A 15,214-nucleotide genomic window follows, 5' to 3' on the forward strand; every position below is an offset into this window, starting at 1 on the left:
CAGTGCAAGTTGAGCAGTCTAGGCCTCATTCTACTCTTACAATCATGTGGCTAAAGCTCCAGTGGAGGTACACCAGGGTAATACTACGTGAGAGCAGAATCAGAATCTATCTATCTATCTATCTATCTATCATTTCAAACACATCAGGGAGGTTACTATATGAATGAGCTCTAAATGAATACTCTGTATGAGTGAGCTACACAGAGGCCTGATTTTTCACTTCTCATCCCGTGTCCAGGATCATGCAGTGTTGGGTAAAAGTTCATTCTCCAAGCAGAACATAGCAGTAATCACCGCCCAGATTCCTCCTTCTGCCTTTGGCCAGTGCCTGAGACTTCATAGAAAGGCAAACTGACCTTGTGCATGTGGCTAGTCAGTTGCTCAGAGAAATCTCTCTTTCCAAGGTCTGCAGGCAACTCTTTATGCAATGAGAACCTGATTCAGCAAGGTACATAAGAAAGTGCTTAACTGTAGGCATGTGAGAGCTCACATTCAATGGAACTTCCATGCATCACGTTAAGCAGTGTGCATAAGTACCTTGCTGAACTGGGTCTCGTGGCACAAGAACGTCTCCTTTGGTCTCATTTTGAATGATGTTTTTTTCTAGTGTAGCTGCAGCCAATTGGTGCATCTGTGTTCACTATCTGACCCCTTTGGAGTGGTTTCCATGAGAGCATTCAGCCCCTGAAGATGCTGCCGGCAACAACATGTATTTACTCCTGTGAATGTGGAACAACTTCTGTGAAGTAGTGATGGTTTCCAGCTGCAAAATTCTTCCATAGTTGAGGGTCTTTGGGGTCTGGGTGGTTTTTTACAACCCATTCTAAACACAGGGGATGTGCGTGACAATTAAACCTGGGTTTGGATGTCAGGCACCTCCAGAGCTTTGGGATTCAGATTCAGGATTCTGGTCGTGACTTATCTCTAAAGGAAACAAACCACAAGTGGTGTCAGCATCCATCTAACCTCAGCTCAGGGACCCTAAAGAGGCAGGGATCTCACACTGCTATGAGCATGTGCTGCTCAGTGGCAGGAGAACCCACTGACACCAGGGATAATGCTGGCCTATTATGCTGGAGAGATTTATTGAGCCAGTCCGTACTAGTTAATGTTGATGGGAGCCTGGCCTAGGGGACATAGTAGTGGTATGTGTTCATCCCTTTGCCCAGCTCAGAGAATGACTGCTTTCCTCAGGGCTGCTCCCTACTGGAGCCGGGCTACGGGGAATTTGTGCATACAAGCAGGAACAGACGGAAACTCCACTAGCTGACTCAAGGATACTTGGTACCTGCACCAGTGAGCGAAGACATTCGTGCCGTCCCTGGGTGAGGGTATTCCGAACCTCAGGGTCACCAGCACCAGGTCCCTCTCTTGGAAGTCCATTGTTGATCTGTTATGCTTCTCCCCCAAGCTTCATCCACACCATTCTGTTAAGGTGGCAGCTTGAAGCACTGCCATACCCTGGTTAGCAAGTGGTCATGAGTCCCACTGCCCTCTGCTGGAGAGAAACAGCACTGCTTCACTTTGCGTTCTAGCTCCTAGGCTGCCCAGAGTTAACTCATTAGCAGGGACGTGGCCAAGACTTTATAATATGTGTGTCTAAGTTAGGCTTCTAAATAAGATCCCTGATTTTCAGTATTAGCTCAGACTTCAATAGGGGCTGCTGGGTGGTCGGCTGTTTGGACAAATCAGGCCCTATTAAGTTCTATGAATATGTACTGAGGAGGCCTGAATGTAGGCCCCCATCTTTGCAAAGGTTGGCATGTCCTTTTGGAAGAGAGAGCTGTGTTTCTGTGGCTGCCAGGGAATTCTGCATAGCTACTGTGTTGACTGCAAAGCCCTAGGAGGCTTCAGATTTGTTACAGCGCTTTATTGCTCTCCTCCCTGACCTCCCCTGGGTGTTGACTAATCGAAACCCTGCTAGTGATAGTATGCATAATTGGGAATATCAGACAGTCATTCAGATGTGGCACCAGCAACCAGAGCCGCTCAGAGAGAAAAGTGTCCTCAATTTAACCGCAGTTAATGGGGCAGCAGGGAGCAAAGCTAGCCGTGTTAATCTCAAAGCCTGCCCCACATGGTGTTAGTTAGTGATATGGGACAAAGCGGCATCAGAGCTGCAAGCAAACAGTGCTGTGGAGCGGTGAAGGCTATGCACAGTGATGAACACTGCTAGGGAGTCAGCATATTCCCAGTTGGCCTCCTCCTTTGCCATTTCATGGGCTTTCACGCCAATCGAGGGTTCATTTCTAGTGCATGGGAAGCATTTGTTGGGTTGGGGGCAGGTGCTTGTTTCATTTGTTTTTAGAGTTTCTTTTCCATCCTGTTGACCTCCAGAACCCACCTCACTTTGCACTGATTCACCCTGGTCGCTGTAAGCAGGGTCCCACAGATCACACACAACAAGCCACCATTGCTGTCCTTCTGGATGACAGCACCTGTGCTCTCCTCTTGCACTGTGGTGAATAAAGGAGTTCCTCACCCCCGAGTCACCCCCTCACTCCATCCCAGGATGGGTGCTGGCTTTAACTACTTTGATAGTATAGCAAAGTCCTATTAAGGCTTGTGGTTTTAGGTGTTAACTGAAAAACACCCCCAGTACAAAACAAATGAAAGCAGTGTTTATCCAAAAAATACTGGAGAGACACCGGAACTGGGTACTTGTGTCTAAGAGCTTGTTTACAGGGAATAGTAATGTGGACTAGGGGAGTATGATTTTGCACGAATGTGTTGCTCATTAATTGGTCTGTGCTGACCCTGCTGGTGTGCACTAAAGGTTCACTAGTGCACTTTAATGTAGGATTGTTTGAAACCGTCTGACAGGAAAGCACCCTTGGGCACATTACAAACAGATCACTCTTTACAGAACATACTATGTATACATTACAGTACTCACTACAGAGTATACCAGGAGAACCCCCATGATTTTTGGACAGCTACATAAAAATTGCTAAAAATAACCCACCCAACTAAAAATAACCCACCCAACCCCCCAGTTAGACACTTCACAGCCACTCTGTGCTACTTTGGCTCCAGGGAATCAAGGCCAGTGTCATTTACTACAGTAGGGGTATATCTGGGCTTGGGTTTGTGACTCGGCTGTTGTGTCGGACTCTCAATTTGGATTCAGTAATGTGTGTTTGCCAGAGGTAAGCCCATGTTAGAAGGCTGGCTCCAGATTTGGATTGGGAACACTGCCCAATTGGTGTGGGGAGGGGGTTAGATTTGAAAAAATGCGGAGCCAGGTTCAGATTGCAAAGATCAGGTACCGCAGTGATAAGCCTGACAGAAGAACCTCTTTGGAAGAGAGAAACTACAACATTCAGGGGTGTTCAGCGTTAGGCTCTTGGATCAGGTCCACACTCAGTTGCTCAAAGCAGTTTGACTAAACTGGGAGCTATCCAGGGGCTTATGGCTCTGTTTCTTTGCATTGCAGAATATTGGAAAGAAGATGTCATGCCAACAATTTATAGCAAACCTGGATGGCTTAAATGATGGGAAGGACTTTGCAAAGGATCTGCTGAAGGTAATGTGATGTCAATGTTAGTGTTATTAGGGTGGCACTTAAAGGCACCATCTCCAAGGCAGGCCCACTGTGCTAGGCACTGTACATACACATAGTGAGAGACAGTCGCTGCCCCGAACAGCTGATAATTTTAATAGCCCATAGTAGGAGGGGACCCAAACAGAAAGGCAAAGAGTCTCATACAAAGCAAAGCCAGGAATAGAACATGGCTAACTTGATTCGTTCACCTCGGGCCCTTGCCGCTGAGTTATTTCTGGTGGTCCCGACCATCAGAGTCCAAATGTACCTTCAGTTTTCCTTACAAGGTAGTGTCGAAGCTTTGCAGCAATCGTAGCTAAACTAAGAAAGCACAAGAATTTTGTAATAACTTGACATGTCGGAACAGGTCCGTTTTCTGGTGCCATCTTTTGCTTGTACTCTGTGATTTCTCACTGTCCTCGCAGTGTACCAAAGTGTAACTGTCTGTCTCAGTAGTTATGTAGCCCGCAGCGCCACTGCATCTGAACACAGAGCAATGCACCCAAAAGAATAGGGGGCTTCAGTTCCTCTTATTACATTCCCTGCTGGTGAGCCCAACCCTGTATTCAGAGCTCCTAGTAGGTTCTGCCCAGGGAAGAGAGCCAGGAATTCCTTAGGTCTCACCCAGCCGCTGGCACAGCTCTCCCTTAATACTACTTTGGTCTTTACAAATGTTAGCTAGTCCTGTCGACCAGCACCCCAGCGAGGCTGTTGCACATCACTGCCCATTTCACAGATGGGGAGAGTGAAGCACAGAGAGACTTACCAGGAGGAGAATGTAGGTCACCTGTGTTTAAGGCACTAGCCTAGTGACAACCCCTGCAGTAGGGAATTACAGACAAACCTCCCACCCATGGCTAAGCTAGTAGTGATATCAATAGGAATTCTGGTCTAAAATTCCCTACTGCAGACACCGACTTCCCCTCTGAAGTCTCATCTATGGTAGGATCTTTCAAACCTGTAAGTCCCAATAGGTGCAGCTCTACCAGTGGGAATTGTGGTGTAACCATGGCTCAGACAGGCTCTGTTATCTCACCCCTGAGGTGGGGATTCCCCTCTTGGACGTGGGCCGTTCCAAACTCCCACCCCTCGCCTTGGGCAGGGAGCCTTCCAACAGCCTCTGAGAAGGCAGGAGTTCACGCAGGAATCGCTCCAGTTCAGAGATGTAGCCCAGTGCTGTAGGAACAAAGGTCACAGCTTGGGACACAGGACCCTAAGGCAGGGCTGGTCTTCCCTGCACTGCTGCTGACATGTGCAGCAGGGAATTCACAATCACCAGGAGTCTGTTCCTGCCCAGCGAAACCTTGACACCTCCTTTCCAAATGCCAGCCCCCCAGTCGTGCTCTCACCCTTTAGGGGAGGCAGGGAGGTATTAAACTCCTTCAGCCTCTATGGGGACAATGACACTCCACAATATGCCCTGTAATAAGCCTGAAGTCCAATGAAAGTTGCTCCCCTTTGAGCAGAACTGCAGTTACCCCTTGCCGACACCAGCGTCACCACATGCCTGCAAGAGAGGCACCGTCACAATGGTCATGGGCGCTGACTCCATGGGGGCTCCGGCACTCAAGTACCCATGGAAAAAAAATACAGAGTGTTCAGCATCCACCAGCCCCGCACCCGTGGTGGACCAGCTGTTTGGCAGCTGTCAGGAGGCATTCGGTGGAGGGTGGAGAGCAGTGACCAGTAGGTGGGTGAGGTGCCTTGCAGGAGGAGGTGGGGCAGGAAGAGGGAGTGAGGGTAGGACCTCAGGGTGGGGGATGGGGCAGAGCAGGAGTGGGAAGAGGTGGGGCGAGGGCGGGACCTCAAGGGAAGGGGCAAGGTTTCGGGGTGGAGTAGGGGTGGAGCACCCACCAGGAAAAATAAAAGTCAGTGCCTGTGAAAATGGTGACTGCCCCTCTGTTCCAAACAGCTGTCCTGTAACAGGGCAGTAACCAAGCATCTCTCTGAGAGCACTTTTCAGCACAGGCCATATAAAGGGCATTCACCTGAGAAGTGTCCACAAATGGGACCCACTGCCTGGAGTTAATATTGTGCTCTTGTTTCAGACACTGTATAACTCAATCAAAAATGAGAAGCTGGAGTGGGCCATGTAAGTATCATTTTTCAGTGCCCTCTAACCCGAAAGGTCTCTTTCAAAGCAGCTGATGGCTCTTGGATCATTAGCTCAAGAAGCTTCAGGGAAGTGCAGTATTAACATACGCAGAGACTGGTAATGCTCCAGAAAGTACGTATGCCTCTGAAGAGGTGAAATTCAACCCCATTTAGGGCCAGCGCAAGGCATAGGCACCAGGTAAGGCATAGCATTGGCCCTCTGCATGGGGGGGATTTTACCCCTTTAGAGGTACACCGCCTTGCTGGAGTATCTGACGTATCTGCATGTGGAGGGGTGACTGTCACACCAAGGAAACAAGATGTGAGCTCCCCAGCACGATAAACATTCATTGCTCAGTTCAGAAGCTGGGCTTTGACCAGTCCGCCTGTCCCTGTTGGTGGGTGGGTTTATTTATGTATCAGACATGTGCAGAAGGCACCCATGAGCATCCCATGCGGGCCAGTGATATGTCTCAGAGCAATTAATACCATAATTACCCTGGTCAGCAATGTCATCCTTATCATCTCAAATAATAATAATAATAATAATAATAAAACTAATTTTGCAAAACCTTAACTCCAGCCCCAGTCCCTTTACCTGTTTTAAACTCCATCTGTTTACAGCATTAGGCCCACCTCCTGCAATGAGTTGCGGGTGGTTGGATCCCCAAGTCCCATTAACCTCAGGGTCGCTCCATAGAGGTGCATGGTTCTGCTCATGGAAGGCCCATTACAAATCTCGTCTCTTTTTCCAGACTTCCTGTCTCATCCTCTGCCAAGCACCAGCTCATCCCCATCCCATTGCTCTTGGCCGTCTGACCCCTCCCATTCCTGATGCCTCTTGTATTGATGCAGTTGTAGCCTGATTTTTCAGAAGTCCTTAGCTTGTGCAGCTCCAGTGGGCTTTGATGGGCATTGAGAGCCTGCGGCACCACTGCAAATCAGGCCATTAATGCCGGGAAGTGGTGGGTGGTGTGTACAGTGCTCACTCCCAGTGCAGTTGTCCCCAGGGATTAACTAGCAGAAACAAGCTCAGGATGACGTCCCATCAAGAGCCACCATGGAGTCAGGTGGAAAACCTGTACACACCAGCTGAAACCAGAACTTATCTACCTCCCTTCCGCCAGGATTAATTACTGCTGCAACTCCCTGAGCACAATGTCATCCAGTCCATTACGTTGCACACAGTCAGTTGATTATGGAAACTTACTGTACAAGCTACTCAAACAATGCAATTGAAAAAAGGAGGAGAACCATATATTGCTCAATAAGCCAAGCCTTGGTTGATTTCCCGTTAGAAACTCGCACGCCTGAAGGGGATGTGGGTATCAGGTAAAAAATCGCCAAGATAGAAACAGGGAAGATCCTTTGCATATAAATATTAGCTGTCCAAGCTGGAGGTGGGATGGAACAGCTGTCCTAGAAATACACTCTTCAGGCCACACTGGCCTTGCCTTGAAACTTCATGTGTCGGTTGATGGGCCTGAATCAAGTGATCCGTGAAGTGGGTCTTGCCTTGACTTTTCACTGGTTGAACATCCTTTTTAAAAAAAAACATGTGTTTAGGGGTCTTCTTACCCTATCAGCAACCCCTTTATTTACTCACAGATCTGCTACGTTCTGGGCAGCCCCCCATGCTTTGTCCTTTGAGAGAGACCTTGTTTTCATCCTGGCCCATTCAGTGCCTGGTCTCTCTATGGGACAAGTTTATTACCAACTATGGTAGTCAGTGGCGGATTAGCCACTGGGCCGACAGGGCCCATGCTCAGGGGCTCTCGCCAATTGGGGACCCCCTGGAAAAATGGGCCCCACCATGCTCCAACCCACTCTGCCCACCCCAGTGATCCTGCTGGGGAGCAGAGTCTGGGCACAGAATGCTGGGTGGGAGAGGGGGTGGGGCAACCCCATTTCCCTAGCAGGAGCACCAGGAGACGCGGGGAGGACTACAGGTGGCAGGGGTGGGGAAGAGCCCCCACTTGTGCTGGCCCAGGAGCCCCACAATCTCCTAATTCGCCTCTGGTGGTGGTGGTGTATGTATCAGGAACCTATGTATCAGGAACTGAACTGAGACCCACTATGTCATTTCACAAAGGGGCCATCAGATGGTCACTAGCAGCTGGAGCCAGATGCGCACAACTGACTTGTGGCTGAGAGGTTCCATTTCCCAGTGCCAGTTGCAGGTGCCTTGCAGTTGCCTGGCTACACTGGAAATGTTTCATCTTGTTTTACTTTTCCTGAAAAGCAATGGGGTGATGAGTAGAGCTGAGTGAATAATGGATTTTTCAGTTCATTGGCAATTTCAGAAAGTTGGGTGGGGGGAAATCATTTTACCTCAGACAGAAAATACTTATTTTTTTTAAATGGTTCATTGAAAAGTCATGGGGGCAAATTAGGTGAAACAAGACATTTTGTTTGGATTTTGACCATTTTTTAATATTTCTGAATTTTTCAAAAATAAAATTCAAGGAAATGTTGACACAAAAGTCATTTCAAACCAGAAAAAAAAGTTTTTCCTAAATGAACATTTGGAGAAACCAAGATGAATTCATAAAATGTTGTAGTGCTGTCGAATCTTAGTCTTCCTCCCCAAAAAAAAGTTTGATGAGAAAAATGTTGCCCTGCTCTGCTAATGAGACTGTTCGAAGTGCATAAGGAAGGATTTCTCCACACAACGCACAGTCAGCTGTGGAACTCATTGCCAGGGGATGTTGTGATGGCCAAAAGTATATCTGGAATTTAAAATGCCTTAGATATGTTCATGGCTATTAGCCAAAATGGTCAGGGAGGCAACCCCATGCTTGGGTCTTCCTAAACCTCTGTCTGCCAGTCATAAATCTGGAACCGAATGGCAGGGGATGCATCACTTGATAATTGCCCTATTCTATTCATTCCTCTGAAGCATCTGGCATGGGCTACTGTTGGAAGACAGGACACTGGGCTAGATGGACCTTTGGTCTGACCCAGTATGGCTGTTCTTATGTAGCTGGTCCTATCCACAAAGTATTCAATGATTATCAATGGAAATTATGCTCTGAACTCCATTAGGTGCTTTTGAGAATCCCATCCTAAATAAACAAGAGAGAGAGAAATCCTACCAGGCCAGAGCAACCTGATCAACTTCATTGCAGGCAATGGTCTGCAAAGAAGCCGGAGTATTGTTGTAAATCAGCCACTAGAGGGAGCCCTCTAGCTCCACTAAGGCTGCTCTACTGCGCTGGCATCTGGCAGAAAATTTTGTATAAGAGTTCAGAAAAAGTGCAGCTAGTTCAGATGAAAACAGGGAAGCGATTATCGTGTTATTGCAAAACGCTGGATTACCATGCACACAGCCTCTCCTGCACGCTGTGAGTAGGGAGAACAGAGCCCCCAGGCAGCAGTCTTCCAAAGGCTAGGGCAGTTCAGTTCCCACTCAATTTAGTTGGTACTTCATAGATCTCTTCCTCCCACACCTTCACCCCCCATTTCCATGAACTCTTTTCCTTCCTCTATCTGCATCACCTGTATCCACCGCTACTGTCATGAGTGACTTGCTCCAACTGGAGTCTGGTCCCTCCAGCAGGTAAAACATAGTGTCAAAGACTCATGTTCTTTGTTACGGTTTTCTCTGGGTTTCTTTCCAAGTGACGAGGATGAGCTGAGAAAATCGCTGTCAGAACTCGTGGACGACAAACTAGGAGCCAGTGCAAAGAAAGTGACTCGGATCGTGGACGGCAGCAATCCTTTCCTGGACATTCCCCAGGCCCTGAATGCAATTACCTATAAGCACGGCGTCCTCACCCGGAAAACCCATGCTGATACAGATGGGAAGAGAAGTATGTATTAGAAAAAAAGCGCATCATGTAGCATGACGTGCCAGTAAGGGACACCTAGGGCAGAGAGGTGCAGTAAGTGTTGGGTCTAGCATCAGGACCAGAGCTGGGTGAATGCCACAAACAAGTATGCAGAGACAGAAACCTAACTGGTTTGCGTGGCTGGTAGCCGGGACCCCACATACTGACTTCTGGGTGTCCTAGGGCAGAGGGCCAAGTCAAGGCCAATGCACCACTTCAGTCCTATTTTGAGGATTTCAATGGTGCATAGGGCTGTGCTGCGATATATTTCCCCTGGTGCAAGGGGGTGAACTCTGCCATCCAGCCCAGAACTTTCCCCAGCTCATTTCAGTGCTTTTCACTCCCCTTTTCTGGTTTTGCTTTTTCTTTGGTGTGGTAAAATCACAAACAAAGGGAAATGTGATGGTTGTCCCTACACGGGCCGGGGGCTCTCCCCTGGCAGCCCCACATTCAGGGAAGGCCACAGCTACAGCCCCTGCACTCTTCTGTTTCCCTGGGATACTAACCAGCCTGGGGGTGGGGCACGCAGACCTTGCTGGTCACAGAATGGTGCAAATGCTCTGCATGCTCAGGGGTATAGCAATGAGCACATGTCCCCATATCTTAGGGCTCGCAGTGGGGCTGTGAATCTCCATCCCGCTTCACGCTTGGCCCCATGATTAGAGCCCCAACCACTCCTCTAAAAAGGGTGGGTCAAAACCAGATCACTGCCACCAGCTGCTCCCAGGCATCAAGAACGGCCGAGCTTTGCAGCTGGCCCCATCCTTATACTGGGCTTAACCCAAACTCTGGATCCCAGCACCCTGTGCTATTGGAAAGGTCCAGACCCAGATCCGTTCTCTAGCATGAGCCCAGCCTAAACCCCAGAAGCCCCTGAACCTGGGGAGAGTCTGGATGCAGGGTCTCAACTGTGCGGCATTGGCCCATCTGCATTCTGCCATCGCACTGTACATGCTTGAGCTCCATCAGCAACTAGATGCGAAGTAACACTGCAGTGAAAAGGGAGTGCAGGAGAGATACGGGGAAATGTGTTTGGAATCTGTTGGTTAATTACTGGCAATTAGTAAAACCACTGAGGATTATTTCTGTTAATGGAGATGGATGGCCCAGTCGCTGAGACCCATTAAAACCCCAGGAATACCTAAGGTTATGGCCCAAGGTCTCCCCTCTCTGAGCAGCCCACACCAGGGCACATTTGTCATCCTCACCCATCATTGCAGAGCCCCCCTCCCTTCTCAGCCTGCCCATGCTGCACGGGCCCCTCTGTGTTGCCAGGCATTGCCATGGAGCTACTTTGTCCAGGCCCCCAACTCCGACCCCACTGAACATGTGGTGAGGCAGCTTCCCTTCGGCATTACCAGTGAGGAAGAGGAAGCTGTAGTTAACAGGCACATGTAACGAGCTGCTTTTCTTCATTTTAGCCCCGAGAGGAAGAAGAGGATGGAAGAAATTTTATGCTGTGCTTAAAGGGACCATTCTTTATTTGCAGAAGGTAAAAATGGCCAACTCTGTCCCATGCTGATATTTATTCTTTCAAGCTCTACGAAATTCTTTCATGCTGTTTCTAGACTCCTAGAAAATGATGCAAATATTGGAGAAGGAGGCAGCGATTCTGAGCCCAGGCTCACGATGCAGGTGCCGACTTCCAGAGTGTTTTGTGCATAGGAGCAGGAGGCGCCAGTAAGGAGAGCTGGAGGGAATTAACTGTATGTAATCAAATGACTCAGGGTGGAGGACTTGATTGTCTTCAAGTCAGGGGAATGCTGGAGTGAAGGCTTCCCAGCCTTAGAAGATGTCAATACAAGGAGCAATGTTCTGAGGTTAAAGAAGGAGAAATGAGGCTAGGCCTTGGGGGGATGGTCCTCACAAGGATGGTGGCTGAAGTTGTTTCACTGCGGATATTCCCAGCTGAGTCAGAACGGATATTAGTGGGGTCTGATGCAGCAGGTAGCCCTTCATAGCTGAGGTCGGTGGAGGGTCAGGGTGGTCTTTTCCTGTCCTGTCCTTATCTATAGTCGGTCCCTGATTCAGTGAGGTATTCACATGGGCCTAACTGCACATGCAAATAGTCCTGTTGACCTCAATGGGAAACTCATGTGCTTAAAGTAAGGCACAGGCTTCAGTGCTTCACTGAGTTGGGTCCTTACTAGGGATCGATGCTGGAGTGTCTCTGCCTCTTTCCTGGCAGACTGTACACGTGTATGTATTTCCTAAGGGGACCAGCACACAACTCGACTCGCTGTGCCTCCCCATGGATGAGGTAAAGCACCAAGCCCAGCTCAAGAGAACAGCTGCAGAATCCCACTCCTGGTGCCCTTTGGTATTGTCACCAGTGGCATCCTCCTATCTGCCTCTAGGGCACTTCCTGTGGGTAGGCGACCACGTGCATCACATTAACATCTCCAACACAACAGAAGTAAACAAATAGTGAATTATATAAGAGAGGCACGAGGGCCCCTCGGGGCAGCACCAAGTTGTGACTCAGCCCCATGATTACACCCTGACGATCTCTGTGTGGTGCTGGTGGTGATCCTGGAGTGTGTGTGCCGGGGCTCTCAGATATCTGGCAGGGGCTGATGGTAATTGATTGGTGCCTGCTGCTCTCAGCCACTTTGGATTTTTACATCCATGCTGTCATCAGCTGGGACTGCAGCAGATTTCCAGCTTAGCAGAGTCCAGCTAGGGCAGTGCTTGGGGACGGAGATTGTGGCATCTGCAGGAAGAAGTGATGTTAGCTACTTCCTTCTCAGTGAGTACTCAGCCAGTCCCCCACGTGGGGCTAAGGGCAAAGTCACCATTCTGGGGAAGATGCTCTCTTTTGGTAAGGATGGAAAAGCTGAGGTCAGGGCCCCTTGTAGTCATCCATGATCCCATGGCAGTTCATAGGCGATATTAACCCCAAAGTCCTGGGCAGACACCAAGAGGGATAAATGGAATCTGCTTATATATGATTCTCTGTGCAGTTTTGGTTTGCTATGGCATTCTTATTCACATGCACTCTAAATGGTTGCAGATTGTTGCTGTGTGCTGTTAAGTAGCTGCCACATTTCACCCCAGAGGTAGCTGCATTTCACAGAGTGCAAAGTGATCTCCATGGATAGTTTATAAATCAGTTATATTTGTAAAGAGCCGTTTGGTGTTTTTTTGAGATGCAATATATTATTAAGAGCAGCAGCCCTACAGTTACCTGACCCTGCACCACCGTACTGCTGTACTTGAACAATCTATGCTTATTAATACCATGAAGGTATTGCCTAGTGGTTAAAGCAACGGAACTGGGAGTCAGGAGATTCCCAGTTCATCTACAGATGCCCAGTGTGACCTTGAGGCAAGTCACTGAACTGTCACATTGGGTATTTCTAGAAGATTTGGGATCTCTTGATGCTCAGTTCTGTGCTTTACCTACTAGGCAATGTTGCCAAGGTATTAATAAGTATACATTGCAGCAAGATGGCTGTAGATAACAATGGGGTAGGATCTGTTTGGCTATAAAGCCCTGGGAAATGGCAGTGAAGAGGATATTACCCGCCTCCAGACCATGATGACAGATTCTGCCCTCAGCAACATCAGACTAGCTGTCAGCAGAGGCAGTGGGGAGCTGTGTATGCACAGTCAGGGACACAATTGGACCTTTAGGGCCACACCTAGCCAAGCTACACTCAGTGCAGGACCAAGCAGTGGAGATGGCAACAGGTTTAGAGCATTCTCCACTCTTGCCTGATCTTGGGACATAAGTTAGAACAGCCTCAGGGTAACTCTAACTTACACCAGCTGCAATGGAAACCAAAGGGCCTTTCCACTGGTCCTGGATCACTGGAGTGTCAGGTGCTTCTGCCATGCCCCTATCATACCACCTGCATGGGAGGGGAGCCAAAAAGAGGTGGAACAAAGCCAATGTAGCTGATTCTACATCATCGGGGAATTTCCTTATACAGTGACAAGCCCCAGCTGCTCTCTCCACTCTCACATCACAAAGGGGCTGGGCCAGGGAGCAGGGATCTGGTCCTGCATATGAGGTACTAAGAACAGAGAGTCCCATTGGACCCTGGTGTGCAGTTAGTACAGTAATGAGAGAGAGAGAGACCCTCCCTTGTTGTTTTCAGAGTTGCTGTCGCCATGTTGGTCACAGTTAGGAGAAAGCCTAGGTTGGGGAGGTAATCTCTTTTATTGGACCAGCTTCTGTGGATAGAAGAGACATGCTTTTGAGCTACTCCACACCTGAAGAACTATGTGTCGCTCAAAAGCTTGCCTCTTTCACCACCACCAGAACTTGGTCCAACCGAAGAGATTACATCCCTCACTTGTCATAGATAGATAGATAGATAGATAGATAGATAGATAGATAGAAGCAATACACTAATGGTGCAGTGATGGAACATGTTGTTGACTCCCTCTTGTTAACTGCTGGATTGGCACGTCTGAGCATAGTTTGGAGAAGCAATTTCTGGATCCCTTAGTGGGTCTTGAGGAACAAGCAGAGAGTTCCTGAGCTCTAATCCCTGCTGTGCTGCTGACTCACTGTAAGGCCTTTGGCAATAATTTCACCACTCTAAAATGGGGATAATAAGCCATAATTACCTCACTCACAGGGGTGTTGAGAGGATTAATGGCTCTGTGTGAAGAGCTCAGTGTTATTATGTAGGACTGCTTTGAAGAGCTGCTTGTTTGGGGATCGTCCAGAGGGCCTGATCCTGCAGCCCTTCCTCCTGAGAGTGGATCTGGTGATCTGGCCTAGGCAGGAGATGGGGCACTCCCTTGGTAACTGACCGATGCCTGTACAGGTGAGCGGTCAGGCTACAGAGGCGCTCCCTCGCCTTAATACGGTACTGAGCATGTTTAAAAGGGCGAGTTTTCAAACTCCTTGTAAAAGGGTGAGAGCAGGCTGGAGGATAAGCAAAACTCCTCTAAGCCCCAGAATCAGCAAGCTGGGCATTACTTCAGGAAACCTAGCCCAGGAGGCATGAATCCTGTTCCCAGCATGGGAAAGCCAGGGCAGAGAGGAGCTGCTGGGTATGTCTAGTATCAGAGGCGTAGCCGTGTTAGTCTGGATCTGTAAAAGCAGCAAAGAATCCTGTGGCACCTTATAGACTAACAGACGTTTTGGAGCATGAGCTTTCGTGGGTGAATACCCACTTCGTCAGATGCAGCATGTCTACACAGCGAAAATAGAGCCATGGCAGCGAGTCTCAGCTCCTTGGACAACTCACTCGGGCTTGTGTGGAGAAATGAGAGAGTCCAGGCTCTGAGACCCAGGCAAGGGGGGAGGGTCCCGCAGGCTTAGCCCAAGCCCAAATGTCTATAGTGCTATTTTTAGCCCCGCAGTGTGAGCCCAAGTTAGTTGACCTGGACTTTGAGACTTGCTGCTGTGGGAGGGGGGTTGTTGTGTAGACGTACTCTCAGAACCTTAGCCCGTGGGAAGCCTATCCACACCCCATCAGCAGATTGGATCATGAGAAGCCCTTGTCCCTTTTCTCTCTGAGCTACATCTCCATAGTAACACCACCGGATTCTGGCCTCACACTGGAGTTATTCCTGACTTTCATCATTGTGTGAGAGAGCAAAATCAGGCTCAACAGGCCTGATTCTCTCCTCCTATCCAGCTCCTCAGATGGAGCAAAGGGGCCAAAAAGCTGGCAGGATCTTCCAAATGAGGGATTCCCATGTGGGAGTCCCAGCAGATGTGGAGTTGCTGTAGGGAGTGTACCAGGACAAAGGGGAATGGCCAGCTGATTCCCTGATGGTCCTA

The 15,214-nt window shown here is 48.9% G+C and overlaps 1 protein-coding gene across 4 annotated transcripts in view; it reads left to right on the forward strand.

Annotated features, from left to right (window-relative positions):
• The window catches only part of PSD2 (pleckstrin and Sec7 domain containing 2), a 153,289-nt gene that overhangs the window by 122,173 nt on the left and 15,902 nt on the right, over positions 1 to 15,214 (forward strand). For 3 of the 4 annotated variants that reach the window (XM_050962601.1, XM_050962602.1, XM_050962604.1), the window contains 4 exons: positions 3,436 to 3,526; positions 5,593 to 5,636; positions 9,260 to 9,450; positions 10,890 to 10,960. In XM_050962601.1, the coding sequence (XP_050818558.1) occupies positions 3,436 to 3,526; positions 5,593 to 5,636; positions 9,260 to 9,450; positions 10,890 to 10,960 (397 nt within the window). The remainder of the gene's footprint in view (positions 1 to 3,435; positions 3,527 to 5,592; positions 5,637 to 9,259; positions 9,451 to 10,889; positions 10,961 to 15,214) is intronic. The other variant, XM_050962603.1, reaches the window with a different exon arrangement.

This window comes from Gopherus flavomarginatus, chromosome 7, assembly GCF_025201925.1.
Source record: "Gopherus flavomarginatus isolate rGopFla2 chromosome 7, rGopFla2.mat.asm, whole genome shotgun sequence".
NCBI classification, from domain to species: Eukaryota; Metazoa; Chordata; order Testudines; family Testudinidae; genus Gopherus; species Gopherus flavomarginatus.